The sequence below is a fragment of the Populus trichocarpa genome, chromosome 3, assembly GCF_000002775.5.
Source record: "Populus trichocarpa isolate Nisqually-1 chromosome 3, P.trichocarpa_v4.1, whole genome shotgun sequence".
Lineage (NCBI taxonomy): Eukaryota > Viridiplantae > Streptophyta > Magnoliopsida > Malpighiales > Salicaceae > Populus > Populus trichocarpa.
In genome coordinates this window covers 15,421,308-15,444,597 of record NC_037287.2, presented here as the reverse complement: position 1 = coordinate 15,444,597, position 23,290 = coordinate 15,421,308, and the positions used below count along the sequence as shown (strand labels likewise).

Here is a 23,290-nt window from a genome sequence, read left to right as displayed (position 1 = left end):
AATACAGTGAAACTCAAGGTGGATTAGGAGGAGCAATTGCTTGTTTTCTAAACTCAAGATAATGGGATTGCCGACTATTTTCTAAAAACTTGTCTTCCTACCATTCTTACTATTACATTTTCTTTTTTCTTTGTTTTACAAGGAAAGGCCCATCAAGCCTGACTCGCAGCAAGCTACAAAGTCCACCAATCCCATCTACTGCCTACAGAAGCAAACGGTTCTAACATAACGGAGCGGAAAATGAAGAAAAAAAGAGTGATTTCCTTATCATGGCCGGAGATGGCGGCGGAGCAACGATTTTTTTTTTATTAAAAAAAGGGTCAAGATTAAAAACAATTCTCTGGGAAGGGTTAAAATTTAAATATTATTAATTTTATCCCTAAAATCTTGAATCATTCAAGGGAAAGTCAGAAATTATTATTTTCCTTTCCAGCCTCTGCCACTGGCCGGAGGTTTAAGAAATAATCTTGGTAGCCCGAAAACAAGATTGTTATTATTTTACGTCTTACCCTTAACCTTTGGGGCATACCAACTCGATGGTTTTGATTTACTACATTTTCCCTATTATATTCAATTATTCCATGTTTTTTAAATGATATATGAATTTTTTAATTGTAATATTTGTTTTTTTTTATATAATTATATAGGAAAATAATGTGCATAAGTTTAAAGAATTGGCATAAGTATTTAATGAGAATAATATATATTTTATTATTATCATTTTTTATATTATTTTCACCAATTCTTTATTCTTTTAGTTTTTTATATAGTTGCATGAAAATAATAAAAATATTATCTTTTATTCTTCGTTTTAGAACATGACAGATTGTCTATCACAATAAATAACATTGTTTTTTTTGTAAAAAAAAACTCGAGCACGTTATCCAATCTTTTTAAAAAAGCAATAAATCAAGCATGCAAGCCTAAGCTTTTTTATTCTTGGCCTAGCACACCAGACTAGCTTGATAAGCCCAATAGAGCCTGACCTTATTTATTTCTTGCTCTTCATTAATACATTCTATTTTATTTTTAAAATCATTTAGTTTAGTTTATTTTTAAATAGTGATTAATCTTTTTAATTTCATAAAACTTCAAAGAAATTATTATAATTTATCTTTAATTTTTTCTCTTATATTTAATATAAATAAATTATAGCACAATGCATTAATAGAAACAAAAACCACTTATTTGTTCATAATTTATCAATTCACACAACCCACGCACACAATAAATATATATATACACATACACAGATTTTATTTTTATATTTCAATTAACGATGATGCATTCATAACACTGGCATTTTCTTTTCTTGTATTAGAAATCAACTTGAAATCCAACTCGGAATCCTACTAGCAAACTAGTGCGGGTAATTTTACTAGTTGATGCTTAAAAGATTGTGACATTGATCAGAAAAACAATGAACATTATCGACCATCCAATTTTTCCCCATTTTACTGTTCCAAAAATCAAAGAACAAAGGCTACAAATAGCAGTTTGCTTCAAAACTGTATTACAAGGATTTGCCAACTTCATGCCTAGATAAACTGATCTGCCAACACAAACGATGTATTTAGCAAGTCTCCGTGCCTTGAAATATACTCTTCCTGACTTAACCCTTGAGAGCATTCTCCTCTTCCCTTTCCCTCTTTCATCAAATGTGTAGCCGACGCATTGTTTTTACCAACGTGCCACAAGCAGTTTGGATATGTACAGATTAGGAAAAACAAAATGGTACAAAATCGAAAGATCCACTAATCGTCAGCACCAGAAGCAAGCCTTTGCCTCTTCCATTCCCGTGCTTTTTCCAAGATTTTGAGATTATGGGCATGAGCTTCTTCTGGAAATACATAATCTATGTATTCCTCGTACCTGCAAGAAAATGGTTAGCGGAACTGATAAGGACAGGGTGGAACATAGAAAACTGAATCTGTAAAATCAGTAGCATCGAAACAACGGAGTGTCAGTTCATTGACATGTCTAAGGACCAAGCTAAGCGGGCATGTTAACACTCAGTTCTTTAGTACAGATGTATGCATGTGGCACCCAATTTAAGAAGTGAGTTTTATCGATAGCACTTCTCCCAAAATTTAAGTGACTATTGGAAAATTTCAGAATCCAAACCAAACCCATTAAAACTTTATTAAGAGAGAAACATGGCCATTTCAGTTTAACTTGCTTGTGCAATGTGCTTTCAGGCTATAAAACACCAAGTTGATGCCTTTTGGAGATTTTTTTTTAAATGCTTTTGGCATCATCAATGGTGTCAACAGATGGAAGATAAAAGCACAAGTAGATTACATACCCAGCCAGGCCGTCTTCAGAAGCAATCTGCTTTCTCTTTTTCAGTTTCTTAGGCAGCTTAGGCTCGACAAGGCTAACATCACCAAGCTGGCCAAAACTTTTCTCCATGTCCAACCATTCATCTAAGAGCATAGCTCTTTCTTCTTTCAGTTCAGGGGCGGACATTCTGAAGTAGTTTAAAGCTTTCTCAAAAACCCCTAATGAAAAATTTAACGGTAAGAATCTAACTGAGTATGTAATAATTAAGGAATGCACTGGTTAAAAAGATCAGGATTCCTTACTTCTTGCATTTTGAATGCACAAGTTCTGTTCTTCCATGGCAGATGCCTCAAATTTTGCACAGCTGATCCAAACTTTTAGATGCTTTGTGCGATCCAGGAGCCTCTCAAAAAGTTCCCGAGTTCTATCATATTCACCCTCAGAGATTTCAAAATCAATATATGCCTGCAGGCAGAGGAAAAACTGATCACCAGCAGTACATTTCATACCCTCCGACCCTCTAACCAAAAAACAATAATACTTACTTTAAACAAGAAAAGTTATCAAATCAGGCAGCTTAGAGTTTTAGAATGACAACAATGATTCTCCTTTACCACAGTTTCCAAAAATAATGTCCTATATGCACACGTCCAGATTCCTTCCATTAAACAATATACTACAAGAGGAAACCTAACTGACACAGTGTAATGAGAAAAGAGAGCAGATGAACAGCATAACAGAGAAAAAAAACTAAATAGGATTCAAAAGAAATAAATTGATTGGAAAAAGGTATGGCATTGAACCAAAGGTAAGTTCCTTGGCAAATAACAAAGTCCATGACCTACAGAGACAACAGCTCCATGCAAGGAAAGCCAGCGATAAGAATTCAAAGAAGTTAAAGTAGTATGAGAATGAGGAGATCAAGAATGTTCAGAGAGCCAGGGACATATAGTTAATTCCTATAATTGATGAAGGGTATATGGAATTGCACCCAGGCTAAGTTTGTGGGCAAATAACAAATTCCCAGCTCTACAAACACCACAGCTTCTTATGTAAAAAACTGGTGATGAGACTTCAAAGAAATCAATGCGTACGTGCAGAAGGGGTCTGAATGATGGTTCCTATTGTCAGGAATGTCTGATTGATGGTTCCTATTGTCAGGAATGTCATTCCACAACCTTTAGCGACAAAAATCACTCAGCCCAAAAAGATACAGATGATATAATGGACAGGAGACAGGTAAAACAAAAATTAATGAAAGAGAAAACAGAGCACGGATATGACTCGAAGAATAACGTGATTTGCTACAGTTGTCATTAACCTGACAAGTAGCTTTAACCATTTTATATATGAAAAATAGAAGTTTGGGACACCATGTATCACAATGTATGATAATTGCATTCTTTGTGAAAAGGTCTTCAAGACATACATAGACTATTAGATTCAAACATGAAATCAAACAAATATGAAAATTTACCATTACAGGACACAGAGACACCTTGATTTAAAATCAAGGAAGTGCAACCATTTTTGCACTGCAGAGTTATGATTATTGGCCCCGCAATACACTTACAGAACATATAAATGCCAAGATCAGGTTTACAGTCAACAAAGGACATGAATCACAAATATGTAATTAACTAAAATGGGGACAGCATATAAATTACCTTCCACAACAACTCCGGCATGTCCAAGGCTGGCTGTGCTATAGCAAGCTCAAAAATAGATCGTGCCCGTTCGGTTTCACTCAAGGACCTCTCCAGTTCAGCATATTTGCTCCATGCGTAACAATTCTCAGGCGACCACTCTAAATATTTCTCATAGAGTTTTCGGCAACGGTCGATATTACCAAGCTGCAGCTCAATCTCAATATATTTCTTAAATATCTGTTTGTCAGCAAGCAAAGGTGTCAGAACAGATCAACATAGTGTAATAAAAACATAAAGATTGTATTATCAGCCAAGATTTTACCTTATCTTTAGGAGCTTTTCCAATAGCATTACCTAAAACTTGCCGAGCTCCATTCAGATTCAATTGTCGGATCTCAAATTGAGCTGCTAAAAGCCAGATTTTCGCAAATGAGAATTTCTCATGTGGAATCAGGTTCAAGCATTCCCTGTTAACATTTAAAAGTGAATTAGAAAACTCTTCAAAGTCAGTTGGATCGACTTATCAATGCACCAATCCCTTTGTTTTATTGTTATTGTTCTGGAACCCCTATTTTTATTTTTTTATTTTTTTCATTATTGACAATAAGTTGCAAATTTATGATCATAAGACAGTCAGAGTATGATATAAATGAGCATGCAATATGTCTGTGAGAAAGTATGGAGTATAAAAGGAAGAGATGAGGAGGACAGGTGGGGAGAAGTTAATGTGCAAATCAAAATCACACAGCATTGTATGCTAACAAAGGTACACTTGTACACCAAATTAGAGACAAAAAAAAATCACTTTGCTTGTGCTGCCACAAATTTTTTTTTTTTCCAGATAAGAATGCTGTCACATAGTCAGTGTGCGCCATTAAGATGGTTGAGCACTGGAAAGCTCTCATAGATCTATCAAAGAGCAGCAGAGCAGCATGAACACAAAATCATCACATTTTCAGAATAGATGATTAGAAAAGAACAACAATTCAATCTAACTAGGAACACTTCAATTAATATTTGATCCATATTTTCTCTTGATCCCCCCCTCCCCCCAAAAAAATCAATGATACTACAACAGATTCTTATCAATTAACAAAGCGCTTGAAAACACAGACTCCTGTAACACCTATGCTCTGCTGGCAACTCTTTTGACAGCTAAGACATTACGCACCAACCAGTTCCTTGTTTAATAAAGGGAAACTAAAGAGCATTGTACCGACCACCATCAACATCAAAAAAAGAGAAACCAATATAATCATTTCAGAAAAAGCAAGATTACCTATATACCTCCCGCGTTCGCTCTATATCTTCCGCATCGAGCTCTTCATAAAGGGCATAATTTATCCTAAACCACACAAATGCAGGAATTATAATCAGCACTCGACCACAACAAATACCACAATGCAATATGAATTTCGAATCCAAAACTTACCATAGATAGATATATCTTTGCCAGTATCTCTTCTCTTGAGCAGGCGGGACATTAGCAATTGCTCGTTCATACACCTCCCTAATCCTCACCTTATTTGTCACACTCTCCTCCAACCTAATGTAGTCAAACCACGCATCATAATTCAAAGGATTCTTCCTCACTTCATCTTCATACTGAAACCTCCTCTTCCCCACAATCGCATCCTCAATCCCTTCTTTATCACCATACTGTTTCTCAAACGCAACAAACTTCCTATATAAATCCTCCGCCCTCCCTTTTGGTATATGATCCAAAGCAAACTTATAAATGCACCTAGCCCTCTCCGTTTCCTTACACCTCTCTTCAAACTCCGCAAATGCAACAAACAACATCTCAGCCTCCTCATCATCAGCTAACTTCTGAACCGCCTTTTCATACACATTTCTCGCCCTCGCAACTTCGCCATTCTTCATCTCAAACTTTGCAAACCTAATCCACGCACTCACCTTTGGATGACACTGAACAAACCTCTCAAAAATTCCTCTGGCGCGTTCCACTTCATTATACCTCAATTCAAACTTTATATATGAAAGCCAACCTTGCTGGTCCGGCATCCACCCCATCCATCTCTCAAAAATCTGCCTAGCTCCCGCAATATTCCCCAACATCTCCTCCATGTGAATGTACTTATACCAGAGCTGATCAACCCTCGGGAGAAGGGTAACAGCCCGGTCCCACACATTCCTTGCATGATTTATGAACTTGTTTTTCATTTCCACCTCTGCGTATTTCAGCCATAAAGTATGATTCCGGTAATCCACCTCGAGCGCACGTTCCCAAACTGAACGCGCGCGATTAAAATCTTTCTGAGACTCCTCCCATTGCGCGTACTTTATCCAAACACTTATATTCCACCTCACGCGTCGAATTAAGTCCTCGAATTCCTTCCTCTTACGGAGACGGTAATCGCCGAGTTCAGTTGAGTCTGTGATTTTCTGTTTGGGCGGTCGGATATCGGCTTCTTGTCGTTCTCGTGCTTCGCGGAGGATTTGTTCCGCTGTTATTTGTATCGGGGCGGGGGTTTTGTTCTTAACTCGGGTTGGGCGGGGGAGCTTCACCTCGGTATCTTTTCGTGTTAGGTAGCCAAGAGAAGGATCGCCGTCTTTATTGGAAGCCATGATTGTAGAATTAGGGTTTGAATACAAAGAATTTGGGGGTTAGGGTTTATCTGTTTTGTGGTGTGTGAATGAACGAACGAGCGAGCGAGAGAGAGAGAGAGAGGAGGAAGGAGATTTTAAAGACTATAAACGACGTGGTAACTGGAGTATTATTTTCTACAAGGGCGGATGTTCTTTATTTATTCCGGGGAAATTACAAAAAATAAAAATAAAAAATCATCTTCTATTTTAAATGCAGTAACATTTCCCCCGTATGGAGTCAAAATCAATTTTAAATTTTGACCGAATCAAGCACTGTTCATTCAAAACTTTTTTTTTTTGGGAAAATATGACTTCAAATTATTGTTAAATGTTTTTTTAATTCCTTTAATTTGATAATTATATGTTTTAGTCCAGAACATTTTTTTTATTCTTGTTTAAGTTTTTGTGTTTTAGAAATGTGTCAGAAAGTGCTGAAAAATAAGGAATGAAGGAGAAAATTATTGGTTATTTATATTATGGTAAAAAATTTATTTTTGATGTTAATTAGTTTTATTTAATGAAAATAGTTTAATTGATATTTTTTATTAGAAAAAATAGATTGAGGTTGAGAAAAAAAAATTAGTTAAATTTTATGTTTTTTTAATCAAGTTAGGAGTGTTTTAAATTGAAAAAATTGGTTTATTAAGGCTCTAATAATGTATTTTTATGTTTTTATATAAAAATTAATTAAAAAAACCAGTGCTCCATCTTTCGACACCTTCCCGGTGGTTGGATTTTAGAAATAAAAACTATTTGTTTTATTTTTTGCTATAATTAAAAATATTTAATAAGAAACTGATGGATTAAAATAGCAAAATAGTTTATTTCAATGAAATTTAATTATAATGCTTTCTATGATAAATATTATTATCATATAATTAAATAAAAATAATGAAAGGTCCTTCAAAATGTAATACCACATGTATATTTTTTAATTTCATTATTTGGTTACCATCAACAATTTTTTTTAAAAATTTATAAGCATATCAAATGATTAATTTGAATTTTATTAATATTTATAAGCTTATTAAATTTTTATTTCGCAACACGTTAATAATGTTTGCATATTTTTTTTTATATTAAAAAAAATTAGTTTAACCAGTAGCTTAACATCTTCAGGCATTAAAAACTAGTATTAAGGCTAAGCAGTTGTGCCTGTTTTGTATAAATCAAATTCAGTTAGGAATTTCTTACATCTAGAACAAACCTCAGGATGGAAAGAATAGAAAACAAGAGCCAGAGCAAACAAGCAAGCTGTTAGGGGTCTTGGCGCCGGGGTGCGCCTATAAACACACTGCTCGAAAGACGCTTAGAGCCCGCGCGCGCAGCGGTGAAATTGTTAGGCAACGTGTAACAGAGCAATCAAATAAATATTTTTTTATATTAATATATCAAAATAATTTTAAAAAAACATTTTAGTAAATACAACAATGCACGATGCTCTTTTAAATAACTAGAATTATCAATAAAATAAAATAATTCCCTGAGAAAAATAACAGGCCACCCTCTCTCCTGACTATTTGGAACCTTTCTTTCGTAGATCTAATGACAGTATAAATAAAAACACAAGTATCAAATTAACACCTAATTAAACACACCAAAAAAAAAAAAACTTAATATAACAAAAATAGTTTATCCAAAATTTGAAGCTGCAAAGCTGGAGAGAGAGAGAGAGAGATATTTCACTTCCATTCCACGCAATAGGAGTCTCTTCTATTATCACTTGTCACTTCCTTCTAGGGTTTATTTCAAGGTCTACAAATTTCCAGTTTGGCCTTTTCAAATTCGTTACTTGAAAGAAATTAAGTGCTCCATGTCACTCCAAATTCGATGGAGGTAAGTTTTTTTTTTTATTATTGGATTTGCATTTGGCTGTCCTTTTCAGTTTAGTATGATTTTGGTTGCTAAGAAAATTAAGAGATATCAAAGACTACATTTTGAGGGTTTTTTGTGTTGTGGAGAAGTAATTATCCCTTTAAATTTATTTCTTTCATCGCCTTCTCTGATTCTTAGTTGAGGATCAAATTTTGCCAGTCATTCATTTTGTTGAAGGGGATGTTTTTTGGATTCTGGGTTGCCGTTAGAATTTAAAACTTTTTAGTGTTTAATAAAAGGTTTCTTAATCATTTGTTTTGGTGAGGAAGTGAAATTGTATAGCTAAGTTTTGAGGAGAAAGAATTCTTTGGTTAAGTTTGTTTCATTTCTTGCACTTACCGGTTCTTAGCTGCCAAAGGGTTTTTACTAGCTTGTTTGATGACTGTTGCTGGTTTCCATCTTTTGAGATTTTTGGACCTTTTGGATTCTGGTTGCTGTTAGGATTTTGTAATTTTGATTATTTTTTTTAATTTCTCGTATCTTGTATTTTATGATTCTTAGCTTGGAATTAGAGCTTTGCTAGGCTTTCATTTTGTTTAAGCTGGGAACTTTTTGGATTCTGGGTTGGTGTTGGAATTTAGTAATTTTTGATTATTTTAGAAATTCTTTGCGTTTAGATTTTTAGCCTCCAGATAGAGAGCTTTGCTAGGCTTTCATTTAGTTGAAGTTTTGAAACTTTTGGATTATGTGTTGCTTTAGAATTTGGTAAGTATTGATTATTCTAGAGAAACATTTCTTGATTATCTTTTTTTTTAGTGAAGATTATGGCTAAAAGTTTTGTGGGCTTGAAATTATTGGGTGATTTATGCTCAAAGTTGTGCACTTTTAAGTGTAGTGAATTGATGTCATTGCCTTTTATCTTGTTAACTTTTGGAGGATTGATGATGTGCATGTGGTCACAAAATGTTTGACTGAAAACAAGTCCTGTTTACATTGCTAGATGATTACATGATAGAGTTGTCTGTTTTTGGATGGTATGGATGAGGGATTGGGTGATGAAGTGGCTTTGATGGACATGGCAGAGGAGGCACACCTCCAAGGTAAAGAGAGCGAGTATTCTGTGAAACCACCTGAAAGCTCCAACTTGTTGGAATCTCGTGAAACAGTTATAGCCAGTGCTGGTGATTACCCTGAGAGTTCATTCCATGTACTTGCTGATAAGTTGGAGGGCAAGAATGGAAATAGGAGTGCAAGCCCTCCTATGGATGCATCCAAACAGCCATGTTCTAGCCCTCGCTCTATGGATGATGCTGGGAATATGGTTGAAGAATTAATGGTGAGAAATTATGATGGTTCAAACTCAGCTGTTGTTGGTACATCAAACAATAGGCAAAGGATGCAAGCCAGGCAGAGCCAGTGGCCGCATCTTTATCAAATTGGAGGGGGATCAGTAACTGGGATTTCTTGTAGTAATACCTTGTATAGGGACAGTGGTCAAGCATTGCTAGATGTGCAGCACCCATCTTCATCTGACATTTTGGTTCAAAAAACCTTGAGCAATGAAAGAAATGAAGTCTCAGAACAATTGGTGCATACTGACTTTAATGGGTTGTTAGGCAATGTGAGTTCACATGGTAGTTTCCGGACAAAGATTCTTTCAAAATCAGGATTTTCTGAGTTTTTTGTCAAAAACACCTTGAAAGGTAAGGGGATTATTTATAGAGGGCCGCCACATGATAGCTTGAAACTTGGGCCAAGAGACCAGAATAATGAAAGGTTCGCGGGTGGCACTTTGGCAGCTTCTGATACTCCTTTGAACCTGAGTGCTAAAACTGTAACGATGACTTCTTCATATGGTATCACTGGGCCGAGCCCTAGTGGTTCTGATCATGATGGAGTGAGGGGTGGCATTTTGGCAGCTTCTGATACTCCTTTGAACTTGAGTGCTAAAACTGTAACGATGACTTCTTCATATGGTATCACTGGGCCGAGCCCTAGTGGTTATGATCATGATGGAGTGAGTTTGAGGAAATGGCTGAATGCTGGACAGCTAAAAGCAAATAAAGTTGAGAGATTGCAAATATTTAGACGGATTGTTGATCTAGTGGATTATTCTCACTCTCAAGGAGTTGCCTTGCCTGACTTGCGGCCATCCAGCTTCAAGTTGTTGCAATCAAATCAGGTTAAATACCTTGGTTCAGCTGTCCCAAGAGACATGTTAGAAAGTTCCATGGATCAAGATACACCCTGCTCCGACAATCATGCGGTCAGGAGAAGGCCATTGGAACAAGGAATGTTTTCTTTTGTTACTGCATTTGCCAAGAAGCAGAAGTTTAGTGAGAGCATGAACTATATAAGTAGCTGGCCTCAGTTATCTACAAAACATAGCTTGAAACTTGAATCTACAAGTGATGGGGGTGTCGATACAATTGTCTCACAAGATTCTCAAAATGAAGCTACTGAACGTAACCATGACACAGAATATGGGATTCAGGCCAAGTCCAGCAGCCATGAGCTGTCTAAAACAGGTCAACGACAGTTGACTGCTATTGTTGACCGGTTGGAAGAGAAATGGTATACAAGTCCCGAGGAGTTCAATGATGGCATCTGCAGGATTGCATCAAATATTTATGGTCTTGGAATTCTACTATTTGAGGTGCGAAGATGTTTTTTGTTGTCTTGTCTGTTGGGCACTCTTACTCAACTTCTATGATATTGCTCATGTTTCATTATTTGATAAATGCTATTAATGAAAAATCTTCTTCATCCGTGCGATGACTCTGATTGTTACTCTGGTTTACCATGGTGCAGAATTTATTTCCATAAATAAATGTTTTCAAAGAGCATTTTATTTCTTATAAATTCATGTTTCATGAGTCTTGAAAGCTGGCACATTGTTCTGTGTAATAAAAAAAACTCATTTGTTTGCTGCTTTGTCGCTTTTCCCAAATGCTACTTGTCCATAACAAATTTGATTATTGGGCTTTCTAAAAGGTTGTGATTCACAAGCTGAGAAGATTTTGCTGTCATATGTAGTAGAAATTACAACCATAAAATTGCTGCCATTATCTAAGTTTGGCACCAGTACTATTCTTTTGTTGGCTAGATAAGCCTATCAGCGATGCATAATGCTTATTTTTGTTTGTCATTCCCTTTTATTTTGTTTAGATATATGAGTCTGGATTGAATTTTTTATATATATATATGATTAATTAAGTTGTTTCTTTCAGTTGCTTGGTCGTTTTGACTCTGACAGAGCACAAGCGATGGTAATGTCAGACCTTCGTCACAGGATTCTTCCTCCTCAATTTCTATCTGAAAATCCAAGGGAAGCTGGATTCTGCCTTTGGCTACTTCATCCTGAACCTTCATCACGCCCATCAACAAGGCAATCCTAGCTTGTTTTAAATTTTGTAAAATCTTGAATTTTATTGGATATGAAGACCTTAGAAGCATGACATTACATTAATCAATAGTCTTGACCTTTAAATTATTAGAGGACAAAACTTAAATTGAGTCATAAGAGTTGTTAATTTTTTCCAAGATGTTAATCTGGTTGTGAGAGTTTTCCTTGAACTCAATGTGATCCAAGCACTTTGGAAGTGTCAGTACCAACCTTATAATTTTTCAAGTAGTTAATTGTGCTCCCTACTGTTTTTTTTTTTATTTCATTTCTTTTTAATTTGCGTTCACCTCTTCATAAACAGAATATTTACATCGATGGAAAGCTAGCCTGTTGCCAAAAAAAATCCTCAACACCATAAGTTGTGCTTCTACAAATGAATGGGTGACTAAATCATTGGAGATCCTATCTCACACCCTCTCACCAACATTAGATCTCCCAATTATTTGTTTTAATTCACTCTCTCACCTGATCCAACTTATACATATGTAGTCTACCCTTTCATCTTGTTGGTGGTGTTAAAGGCATGAAGTTTGAGTGCACATCTAATGGAGTATGTCTCATGGACCTTAGTGAACTGTGGAAAGTTTTGTTCAACCTGGTCAGTGAAAGGGAAATGAAAGGAAGGCTGGATGATTTTGACTTTTGTCCATCATGATATTACTAATGGAAGTAGATGGAACAGGCATGTTGAACCACTTATAATAGGTTGAGATATTAAAACTGCCCCTTTTATAGAGATTGAGGACCTTATTGAGATTTTGGATGAACTATGGGATTAAATTGCACATGCATCAGTTTTTGTGTAAGTGGGTCCATAAATGCGATAGAAATTTGCACTGGAGAAATCATTATTTTTCTCATAAAAAATCCATTTCAGGTTTTTTTTTCTTCCCAAACTAGTGCATTTAGTTGATGGTGAGATGTTCAAGCTTTTTTACCGGGATGGTTGTCAGTAACTCATGCAATAGTTGAGGTGCAAGTTGTTTAAACTTTAAACTAATACTCATGTGACATTCTATTTTGTATGCATGTGGCAGGGAAATCCTACAATCTGAATTGATTAATGGATTGCAGGAGGTGTCCGCAGAAGAATTATCATCCTCTATCAACCAAGATGATGCTGAATCAGAACTATTGTTTCATTTCCTTGTTTCATTGAAGGAACAGAAGCAGAACCATGCCAGTAAGTTAGTGGAAGATATCAGGTGCTTGGATACTGATATTGAAGAGGTTGGTAGGAGAAACTGCTCAAAGAAACACTTGCTCCATTCTTGCTTAGAGAATGACTTTCTAAATGCAAGGCAACCTACCTCTGAGCATAAAGAACCTTACAGGTTGGAGGCATTTTCTCAAGTATCACCTGATTTTAAGACAAATGATATGAGGTTGATGAGCAATATCAGTCAGCTTGAAAGTGCTTATTTCTCCATGAGATCTGAAGTCCAGCTTGCTGAGACTGATGCTACCATTCGCCAAGATAATGATTTACTGAGAAATCATGAGAACTGGTATATAGAACAAGAGGGTGAAGAAACACAGAACACCACTGATTGCCTTGGATCCTTTTTTGATGGTTTGTGCAAATATGCTCGTTATAGTAAGTTTGAAGTGCGTGGGCTACTAAGAACTGGGGACTTTAGCAATTCTGCAAATGTTATTTGTTCTTTGAGTTTTGACCGTGATGCAGACTATTTTGCTGCTGGTGGAGTATCAAAGAAAATAAAGATATTTGATTTTAATTCAATCTTTAATGACCCTGTTGATATTCATTATCCAGTTATTGAAATGTCAAATGAGTCAAAGCTCAGCTGCATTTGCTGGAACAGCTACATCAAGAACTATCTGGCTTCAACTGGATATGATGGTGTTGTGAAGGTGTGTATATCTTTGCATGCTAGATTTTTTACCGAAGAAACACCTTTCTGTGATTATCAATGTTTGACCTGATATGGGACAACCTTGTCATACTTCTGGCATGGATATCGAGTTTTCTACATCAGCTTCTGAATATGTTGTGGGTTATAAAAGGATGTCAGGGTCATGTCCAAAATACCTTCGCTAATCAAATGACAGCTTAAAAAAGAAAATCACATTGTTGCTAATCTATGTCTATGTTTGTGAGGTTTCTCCACCTCTTGAAGCATACTGGTCCCTTCTCTTACATGCTGTAATTGCTATTTTTTCCTGACCACCTCAGATTTTCCTGCTTATTTGTTTCCATCATACATTTTAGATTTTTCAGTTGTATTCTTAAATTCCTTAAGTTGCTCTTTACCTTATTTGCTTTGATGCACTCCAGCTATGGGATGTGAGTACTGGTCAAGGGGTTTTTCAATACAATGAGCATGAAAAGAGAGCTTGGTCCGTGGACTTTTCTCAAGTATGCCCAACAAAATTAGCCAGTGGTAGTGATGATTGTTCTGTGAAGCTATGGAGCATTAATGAGGCATGTTCTCCTCGTCTCCTTTTTACTTTGTAATAGTTTGGGATTCCTAAAACCAGACTTAGAAGAATGTTTAATCCATCAAACCCCAACCCCCCCCCCCCCCTCCCCCCTGGTTTTCTTTCTCTCCAATACCCTGAAGAAATTATTAGTGCAGAATTGCTATTATTATTGATATATAGAAAGCCATAAAAAATATCAATTGCAGTTCTATTACCACATTGAATTATGCTTGTTTTTCTAATGCATAAACTTCATTCAAGATATGCTCTTTTGATGGAAGTTATCTGAGATATTACTTGCTCAACTAGGACGACAAGACAGCACTTTCTTCATAAATGTCTCTGTGCATGATGCGCACATGGTGGAATTAATGGTCACAATTTAGCACCATTTATGTTAAAATGTCATAGTGCTGCATGGTTTTTCTTTTAACTTTATATGTTTATTCTTCTTTGTCATAGCTCTTGCTGCTGCTCAAAATTTTGACATTCTTGCTGCAATTTGCTTAAAAGCTTATGCACTTCAAACTTTTTTGCAGAAAAATAGTATAAGCACAATCAGGAATATTGCAAATGTTTGCTGTGTGCAGTTCTCTTCTCACTCTACTCATTTGCTGGCCTTTGGATCTGCGGATTACAGAACCTATTGCTATGATCTTCGGAACTGCAGAGCCCCCTGGTGTGTGTTGGCTGGCCATGACAAAGCTGTGAGCTATGTTAAGTTCTTGGACTCTGAAACTCTTGTTACTGCATCCACTGACAATTCACTAAAGATTTGGGATCTCAATAAAACCAGCTCTAGTAGTTCATCTGTCAGTGCTTGTATCGTAACCCTTGGTGGGCACACTAATGAGAAGGTTGGTGTTGGAGGAGCTAGCCAGTTTGTTCTTGCGCTGCTTTTATTTTTATATTTTTTCAATTTCCCCTGCGTGTTGGGTTTAACTTTGCATCTCTTGCTCCTGTAGAACTTTGTGGGTCTATCTGTTGCCAATGATTACATAACATGTGGTTCAGAAACAAATGAGGTATGGCTTCAGTTCTTCGTGTCATGTTGATTTGCCTGATAACCAGTGAGGATGACAATTCATCACTGAAAAGGGGTAAAATGGAAGGGAAAAGAATAGAGTTCCCAGCTTTTATATACAACACGTCAACCATTTTTGCCAAAATACAGCTACTTTTAACTTCTTGAAGTGATGTTGTCTCCTTTCAGGTTTTTGCTTACCATAGATCTCTACCTATGCCAATCACTTCTCACAAGTTTGGCTCAATCGATCCTATTTCTGGAAAGGAGACAGATGATGACAATGGGCTGTTTGTTTCAAGTGTCTGCTGGAGAGGGAAATCAGACATGGTTGTTGCTGCCAATTCAAGTGGGTGTTTAAAAGTATTGCAGATGGTTTGACGCAAAGGTAGCCATCTGGGGTCAATCAAGAAACTGCATTCGTGTGACTTCCTTGTTGCATGGGGATCAGAGCCTTTTCTGGAAGGCATATTCATAAACTGAAACCGCAAAATTTGCTTGGCAATATCTTTGAGCACACAAGTGTGTCATCTGCTCTACAGTCTCTACTTGCTGAGTGACATAGGGTTTCAGTTGGCTGAACTGCACTTCACCTAGAGCAGCAAATTCCGATTCCGATCTCCAGATAAGAAAGATCAGATACAAGCTCTGAGATATTTGCAGGTGAAAGCACCTGAATATCGTATTGTTTAAGAGGGGATATTGGCAGTAAATATAAAACAAAATTGATTGAGATTAACGTGGTATCAAGATGAGCTGGATTGAGATAAAATTCTCAAAGCCAACATCATGAGATGCTACAAGTTACGTTGGTGACAAGGTGTCTGACCAATTTCGGCATCTGGGAATTGGTTTTCAGCCCTTGAAATTTTTGGCAAGGACCTCCGTATGCACTCTTGAGTTTTGAAGTCCTGTTTAATAACGAGGCAGATTTGAAGCAAAGTGGACATTTAGACCAATTCCATCAATTTCCTTGTATTTACGGATTAAATTTTGAAAGTGTAAAAGCTTGATCTTGTAAATTTCATAGAATACAAACTCTGTATATGATAATATTGTTTTAAAAGATTATTTTAATTGTAATGTAGCTATTTCAATTTGGAGATATTAGTTGTGCATAGTCTTGGTAACATTATGCAAGTCTTGTAAAGGAAAAAGAAAAACAATGGAAGATTTCCCCACAAGGAAAGTATTCAAACTTAACATCTCCTGAAAGTATCAGACTAAGAGATTATCAAAAATCAGCTTGAGCAGAAGTACAAAGGCTCCAATCCTGACACGCAACTTTCTTCTTGTTCATTTTTTATTTATTTTTTTTGTTTGCTGAATTGCTAAGACACAAACTTATAACAAAGTTTAAAAAAGTTCTAAACTCAAACCAAATCTACAATAATTTCACGGAGAAAGAAATCTGATTCCGTATGCTGTCAACTAATTTTGGGAAGGTGACAGAAAGTAAGATTTCTAAGGGTTTGAAGCTTGTCCAGGTGATCTGCGTCTGATTGGGCTCATGCTGCTCTTGGATAATGGTTTCGGACTCTCGCATCTCATCTTCATGCTGTGCCCTGGTGGCGTCCATGGCAATGATTTCGATGGTGGTAGGGGTTTTGGCTTTCCTGCATCACAAGGCCAACATTCTTAAATTTCATTATTTCAGTTCAAGTGCAATGCTACTTGTAAATCTTTAAAAACAGAGTAAACCTAATTAAAAGGAAGATTAAGATAAATTTGAAACCTACATTGTGAGAAAAGGTAAACCTTACCTGGAACTTTTCTGACCTTCACGCTGGTAGTTTTCTTTATCAACAGTAGTTTCTTATCAGCGGGCTCGGAACGAACTGACCTCAAGTCAGATGGAATTTTCCTGTCTGGAACTTCAGTGAAAGTCGACTTCATATCAAAACCAACAGACTTCACGTCAGATGTAAACGACCTGGCATCAATTGAAGGTACGTGATGATCCTCCACTACAGAGTTACTCTCATCCCAGCCATTTGAGGCTGCTTCACTTGCTGCTTCAGAATTCTTAAATTTAATTTGTACACAAGTTTTTTCTTTCTCTATAAGCCTATAAGAAAACATTTGAAATGGAATTTGTGACACTGAAGGCAGATCACAAGTCACCTCCCCTTGACACTTCTTTAGAAACCCTGCCTCCAAGTCATAAAAATCTACAGGCGGCGACTGTATATAAGGCTGACCGTCGTTAGGGTTCATCACAAGGAACTTCTTGATGTATCTCAGAACCCTACAAATAGACAAGAAAGTAGGGCGATAACTTGGCTCCGTATGCCAGCATTTCTTGGTTAAGCTTACAAGGTATTTTGGTGAAAGGGATGGGAATAATGGCCGTTCTCCTGCTCTTATATTATTGATCATTTGGTCTCCTTGAAGATGCCCATCCTCAAAGGGAAGTTTCCCTGTCAAGAGCTGGAAACAAAGCATCCCAAAGCTATAAACATCTGCTTTCTCTGTGTACTTTTTACTGCTGGCATTTCTTGCCTGTTCTTGCTCTGCCAGAACTTCTGGGGCATGCCAAATGCAAGTATCGACTGGACTTGGCTCTGGCGATGAGTGTCGAGAAGAATGATTTTTGACAGATGTTAAGCCAAACCCTGAGACTTTCACATGAAAATAACCTTCTGTAGATTTCCTGGGTTTGAGAAGGACGTTACTAGGATTAAAATCTCCCACGTAGATCTTCCGTGAGTGGAGAAATTCCATTCCTCTTGCAATCTGAAGCATAATATCAACTACAGTTGGAAGAGGGAACAAAACCCGCTTCTTCGGACTGCTGTTCTCTTTTATGTAAGAATAGAAATCTTTGGTCATCAATTCCATTACAAGGAAACATTCCTTCTTGTTTTCATCATAAAAGCCACAGAGGTACTGCACTATGTTGGGATGGGAAAGGGACAAAAGCATAGAAATTTCGGAATTCAACGGTTCAAAATCGTGAAAGAAATGTCTCAAAGCAAAATTCTCCCCTAGCCATTGAATTTCCTTGTGCTGATTTCCACCTAACCTTCTCCTCACTTGGTAATCTTCTGCTTCTAACAAAATTGAACTTGGTGGGAGTTTGCCATTAGCTGGTGCTAGTACATTTAGTTTCTTCAGCAAAAGTTCTCCAAGTCGATGCTCACTCTTTCCTGGTGGCAATGCCCTTCTCTTCTCCTTGATTGTATCAATAAGAAGCCATCTATCTTCTCTCATAGCCCTCTCCATCTGCCTACAAATTTCCCGAGGGACCAAATACTGCTTCCCAAAATTCCATTGGAAAAGTTTCGGATCACTCCAACCCCTATCATACTTTTTTACCAGCATTGCCCTCTTCTTTGTCATCTCTTCCTGGTCAAGTCCAGAGATTTCTCCAGCAATCTCAACCGCCTCGATAACAGCAGGAAAGCAGCTAAGCAAGTTGTGGATGTGAAACTCAACAGAGTCCTTATTCTGATGAAGGCTAATAGCTTTTCCCCACCAATCTTTGTTATCCAAGCAACGCCTAACATAAAGTTCCCCTTCTTTGAATACCCTATACACCTCTTTCAAAGGCTCTTCAAGAGGCCTCCACTTGGTGTTCTTCTCTTCTAGTTTTAGGTTCTGCTTGATCTCCTCCGCTATCGTTTTAAAGGCCAAACAAAAGATATTAACCAGCAAACAGCACTGCTTCTGATTGATCTGAATATCATCTTGCAATACCATCAGAGCCTTCAAACTTCCCAACACTTCCCCTGTCTGCCTGAACTGTTCCATCCGAATCTCCAAATGGAAGGAAAGGTAATTAACCCCAGATGAAGCAATGAAAAAAATATGTTTGCCTGTCAAGTTTAAAAATTCAACAAACAGCACTAAAAAACCAGGGCTTGCAACAAAAAATATTAATCAGATTAAGAACCCATCAGAACATGTTGCAAATCAAAGCAGAAACATTAAAAGAAAAAATAAATTAAAGACTATATAACATCAGAGTTCGGACAACATATATTATATTCTTACAAGATGTTTTGAATACAAGAAATGAATTGAAGAAATATATAAGAAAGGACCAGATTAAATCCATACCTGAAGCCAAAACCTTCTTCTTTCTTGACCTCAACCAAATCAGCTGTCAAGAAAATGAAGACTGCAATCAAATTCTGCCAAATCAACAAAGAATCCGAAGGCCCCTTCTCCAATCTGATCAAAGATGAATAACCCATCTCTATATGCTATCCCAAAAGGCAAACCGAAAGAAAAAACACACACACAAAACAAAAGACAATCAAACAAATAGAAAAAAACACAAGCAAACTGACCGGTTAAGGAACCAAAAAGCTGCCCGAAAAGCACCTGAAGGATACAAAAACAGTTACAAAAGAAGAAGAAAAAAAAAGAAACGGAAAGTTCAAGGTGACTTGTCTAATTTCTCAACTCCCCAAATATAAGCAAAAACTGCTTTGACTTGTCTAATTTCTCAACTCCCCAAATATAAGCAAAAACTGCTTCTTCTTCTTCTTCTTCTTCTTTCAATTTTTCCCTCTTAGTTTTTCTGCCTTTCTTTACAAAACTGAAGAAGAGGGAGAGGGAGAGCAAGAACCAAGAAGGCTTGACCGTTGAACTAGTCCCGGTTTCTATGGAGACAAGTCTCCCTTGTTTTCCTTTCTCCCATATTTATAGCTTCCCGCGACTTTCGCTTTTGATTTTTCATATGTATATATACACACACACACACACACAGAGAACCTCATTCACCATGATTCAATGAAAAAAAAAGCCATTTATGTTATGATTTAAAAAATTGAGAAACATTATTTTCTTGTGGACTAATACAATACATGGTGGATTTTTCCAATTTGTTTCCGAATTACAAATAAAATAACCCATCGATTACTACCTGATGTTGAAGTTATTATTTGTTAATGCTCATATGTTTTTAATATTGATCTAATAAATTAGTCTTTCGAATAACACCAATCATGGATGTGATGAGGTGAATTCAACTATTTGGTCCCTTTTACCCTTTCCAGACAAAAAAAGCTTGGTTAGGAGGGTAATTCAGTTTTTTTTTTTTTTATGGGATACAAATCTCATTGCCAAATTTACAAGGGGCATTATGATCGGCTTATATTTTTATTACATAGTAAAATTACTACATTGTTCTTAAAAGTTATTTTCATTAAATTCGTATCAAAAAAGTATTTTTGGTTTTAAACTTTATTTTAAAAATTAGATTGACTAAATTGCTTTTAAAATCAATTTTTCTAAGCTTTGCGTCCAGGGATGTTTCTGTTATTTTCTATGTTTTTTTTGGTATTATTAGTTGAGTTGGGGGTAATCCAATCTTTGCCCATTTTTTAAAATTAGTAGAGGAAAAAAAAGATGTTGGCACTTGTTATGCACGAGTCAATGTGTGGTGAAGCTCTGCACCCTTAAAGCAACGCATGAGCCATTGTCCCGTGGAGACAGGCCAACTTCTGCTATGGCGATGGAAGCTACTCGATGCCCTCTTCTACATGGGTGCACATGTGGTTGTTAAGGTGATGATTTATCGCCAATTGCCATTTTCTTTTCTTTTTCTCTTCTCTGTCTCTTCCCCCTTGAATTTCATGTTAGCCATCAAAAGATCAGATATGTCCTCTTATTTTATGTTTTAGATTTAACTCTTATTATTTTGATTTTTAATTTTGATGCTCTGTGTTGTTATCAAATTTTAATTTGTTTTTAATGTCATCTGGATCCATGATCATGATTTTTTATTTTTTTCAAATTTAGTTCTCTTTCTCTTGATTTTTATTTTTGTTTTGGATTTTTTTTGTGAATTTTCTGTCTTTTTAATTTTGCCATTTAATTCAAAGATACTTAAGATTTGACCCTCGTTATTTTGAATTTTGATTTTTATTCTTAGCTTTTTTATCAAATTTTAATTTATTTTCAATTTTATCTTTGGATCTATAATTTTGGTTTTTTTAAAAAAAATTAACCCTCATTCTGTTGATTTTTTGGGATTTTTTTATAATTTGATTTTTCTTTTTAATTTTGCCATTTGATTCAAAATTTAGATTGTCTTCTCATTGTTATTATTTTCAAATTAGTTCTTTATTTTATTAATTTTTTTTTAATATTGACATTTAATGGGAGCTAGTCTTCGTGGTGTTTCCCATAATTTTTAGACCCGACTCGGGGCAAGTGCAGGGTCATGAATCAGGTGGATTAACCCTAGTCAATTTATTTTATAAAAAAAGTTAAAATAAAAAAAAATAGTCAACGAGTTTTCACAGAGACCCCCCCCCCCCGAAATAAATAAAAAATGTTTTGAAACTCAATCCAAATTAAGCCCTAGGTCATGGGTCAATCCATCGGGTCAAGTTGAGTTTTAAAATGGTGATTTTCTAAATAGAGTTCTTCTAATTTAGTCACTAGCTAGGATTTTAAGTTTAGAAAGTTAACACGGGTTAACATTATTTTTTTCCCGATTACATTCTTCAAAGTTCTTCATTTTAAAAAATAAACTTTATTATTTTCTTCGGTTTCCTTTCAATCATGTTATCTTCATTTCATGATCTAGACAACAAGTTTAATTGAGTGGTCCACATATTTTTTGAGGTCATTTTTTTAAAATCTTTTATGGTTTTGTCCTTCAAAATCCAGTTCTTTTTAAAATTAAAATTTATTTTTTTTTATCAGATTATCTTATTCACATGATCATGCTCGTGAGTTTTGATGGCCTCACTTAAATTTACGAGTTATTTATGCTTATTTTTTTTATTTATTGATTTTTTTTAATTTTATCTTTTTATATTTAAATTTTTAAGAATTACCGGACATAAAAGATTTTAAAATATATTTATATGGCTTTTTTCTACGTTAAAAAAAAAGAAAGAAATTGTCCGTGACCCGCGGGAAACGTAGCCACCTATCTGGTCATTATTATTGTTCGATGGGAGGAGCAGACTGTAGACTACAGGGGGTTGAAGTTCGTAACGGTCATCAGGTGCTTGACCGTCCTACCAGCGTAAAGTACGTGTTATTGCCACATGGCGCGTAATGGAATGATATTGCCTGGCACGTCCATTTAGACGTGACGGCGTGGGGCCACGATGTTAGATATTATTATTGTTAATAATAATAATAATAATAATAATGGCAGGTCGCTGTGTTTGCTTCATGCCTAACGCCTGCATTATAATTTTCTCGTTTCTGAGAATACTTTATGAACGCAAGGGCTCGTTGCTTCCCATTGGCTACAAGTTGGGAATTTTGGTATTAAAAATAATTGGTTAGATGGTTAAAAAGATTTACCTTTTGAATTTGAGTATTTCAATCAATGTTTTTGAAAAACCATTTATTTGAATTCATATGATATAAAGTATTTATTTGTAGAATTAATTGAAAAAAAAATACTTCTGGTCGTGAAAAAATATTGCTATAAAAATAATACTAATTATTATTATTGTTGTTGTTATTTTTTTTATTACTGTTATAAAAACTATTTGCCAGTGGTATAAACAAAGTTAGAAGCACATTCATACCTGTGCTATTGGTACGCATATATTCTTTCTAAGCTAACTCTGTTTTATGTAGGAGAGTTAAATAGACAGATAATTAATTGAGTGAGCGTGTTTATAGGTAAAAGCATAAAGAGATTTGCATGGAAGTGCAGGACAAACCCAACATAATAAAAACTAGGATATTTTACCATATTTTTTTATGCGTTGCTAATCAAATTAATTTTTTTAAAATATAAAAAAATATTAAAACTATAAATAATTTTTTAATTATGTTATTAAACCTGATCAAATAAGTTAATTTTAAAATGTCTCAATTCAGCTCTTTACACAAAAACATTCGTATTGTGGTAGTTTTTGTGGTTGTGGTTTGAAAAAAAATATTTTATAAAAAGTACTTTTGGTTGAGGGTGGTTTGGTATTGATATATATTTGGTTAAAACTGTGGTTGTGGTTTGAAAAAAAATATTTTATAAAAAGTACTTTTGGTTGAGGATGGTTTGGTATTGATATATGTTTGGTTAAAACTGTGGTTGAAATTGAGGTTGAACAAAAAGTAGTTTAATGTGTTTGG

The 23,290-nt window shown here is 35.7% G+C and overlaps 3 protein-coding genes across 10 annotated transcripts; 1 reads left to right on the top strand and 2 right to left on the bottom strand.

Moving 5' to 3' along the window:
• Positions 1 to 1,386: 1,386 nt before the first annotated feature.
• LOC7458229 (uncharacterized) lies at positions 1,387 to 6,663 on the bottom strand. 3 transcript variants are annotated; one of them, XM_002303593.4, is made up of 7 exons: positions 5,365 to 6,663; positions 5,212 to 5,277; positions 4,255 to 4,399; positions 3,951 to 4,169; positions 2,586 to 2,748; positions 2,306 to 2,501; positions 1,387 to 1,872 (listed from the first exon to the last, which is right to left on the bottom strand). In XM_002303593.4, the coding sequence occupies exons 1-7, from the start codon at positions 6,519 to 6,521 to the stop codon at positions 1,755 to 1,757; spliced, it is 2,064 nt and encodes a 687-aa protein (XP_002303629.1). In that variant the 5' UTR covers positions 6,522 to 6,663; the 3' UTR covers positions 1,387 to 1,754. The 3 variants fall into 3 exon arrangements, with proteins under 3 accessions (XP_002303629.1, XP_052307483.1, XP_052307484.1); XM_052451523.1 differs by lacking the exons at positions 1,387 to 1,872; positions 2,306 to 2,501 and adding an exon at positions 2,829 to 2,919 and having other exon boundaries at positions 2,669 to 2,748; XM_052451524.1 differs by lacking the exons at positions 1,387 to 1,872; positions 2,306 to 2,501; positions 2,586 to 2,748 and adding an exon at positions 2,945 to 2,977.
• Positions 6,664 to 8,129: 1,466 nt separating this feature from the next.
• Positions 8,130 to 16,337, top strand: LOC18097053 (protein SPA1-RELATED 2). 4 transcript variants are annotated; one of them, XM_052451170.1, is made up of 9 exons: positions 8,133 to 8,378; positions 9,358 to 10,176; positions 10,297 to 11,013; positions 11,588 to 11,745; positions 12,801 to 13,638; positions 14,063 to 14,209; positions 14,748 to 15,065; positions 15,174 to 15,233; positions 15,422 to 16,337. In XM_052451170.1, the coding sequence occupies exons 2-9, from the start codon at positions 9,394 to 9,396 to the stop codon at positions 15,611 to 15,613; spliced, it is 3,213 nt and encodes a 1,070-aa protein (XP_052307130.1). In that variant the 5' UTR covers positions 8,133 to 8,378; positions 9,358 to 9,393; the 3' UTR covers positions 15,614 to 16,337. The 4 variants fall into 4 exon arrangements, with proteins under 4 accessions (XP_024454043.1, XP_052307129.1, XP_024454042.1 ...); XM_052451169.1 differs by having other exon boundaries at positions 8,131 to 8,378; positions 9,358 to 11,013; positions 14,799 to 15,065; XM_024598274.2 differs by having other exon boundaries at positions 8,132 to 8,378; positions 9,358 to 11,013.
• A 68-nt stretch (positions 16,338 to 16,405) lies between these two features.
• On the bottom strand, positions 16,406 to 19,905 carry LOC7497826 (uncharacterized). Of its 3 annotated transcripts, none has more exons than XM_024598279.2 (4): positions 19,528 to 19,905; positions 19,295 to 19,408; positions 16,996 to 19,050; positions 16,406 to 16,848 (listed from the first exon to the last, which is right to left on the bottom strand). In XM_024598279.2, the coding sequence occupies exons 3-4, from the start codon at positions 18,983 to 18,985 to the stop codon at positions 16,697 to 16,699; spliced, it is 2,142 nt and encodes a 713-aa protein (XP_024454047.1). In that variant the 5' UTR covers positions 18,986 to 19,050; positions 19,295 to 19,408; positions 19,528 to 19,905; the 3' UTR covers positions 16,406 to 16,696. The 3 variants fall into 3 exon arrangements, with proteins under 3 accessions (XP_024454047.1, XP_052307131.1, XP_002303628.2); XM_052451171.1 differs by having other exon boundaries at positions 19,295 to 19,337; XM_002303592.4 differs by having other exon boundaries at positions 19,295 to 19,905.
• Between the last annotated feature and the right edge of the window lie 3,385 nt (positions 19,906 to 23,290).

Excerpts from the sequence above, each read along its gene's own strand:
- LOC7497826 (XM_002303592.4), bottom strand. The coding sequence starts at position 18,985 with ATGGAACAGTTCAGGCAGACAGGGGAAGTGTTGGGAAGTTTGAAGGCT. Across the intron at positions 16,849-16,995 it reads GAAGGTCAGAAAAGTTCCAG|GAAAGCCAAAACCCCTACCA; the intron begins GTAAGGTTTACC and ends CTTGTGATGCAG.
- LOC18097053 (XM_024598274.2), top strand. The coding sequence starts at position 9,394 with ATGGATGAGGGATTGGGTGATGAAGTGGCTTTGATGGACATGGCAGAG. Across the intron at positions 11,014-11,587 it reads TTGGAATTCTACTATTTGAG|TTGCTTGGTCGTTTTGACTC; the intron begins GTGCGAAGATGT and ends TGTTTCTTTCAG. Across the intron at positions 15,234-15,421 it reads GTGGTTCAGAAACAAATGAG|GTTTTTGCTTACCATAGATC; the intron begins GTATGGCTTCAG and ends GTCTCCTTTCAG.
- LOC7458229 (XM_002303593.4), bottom strand. The coding sequence starts at position 6,521 with ATGGCTTCCAATAAAGACGGCGATCCTTCTCTTGGCTACCTAACACGA. Across the intron at positions 5,278-5,364 it reads CAAAGATATATCTATCTATG|GATAAATTATGCCCTTTATG; the intron begins GTAAGTTTTGGA and ends TGTGTGGTTTAG. Across the intron at positions 4,170-4,254 it reads GAAAAGCTCCTAAAGATAAG|ATATTTAAGAAATATATTGA; the intron begins GTAAAATCTTGG and ends GCTGACAAACAG.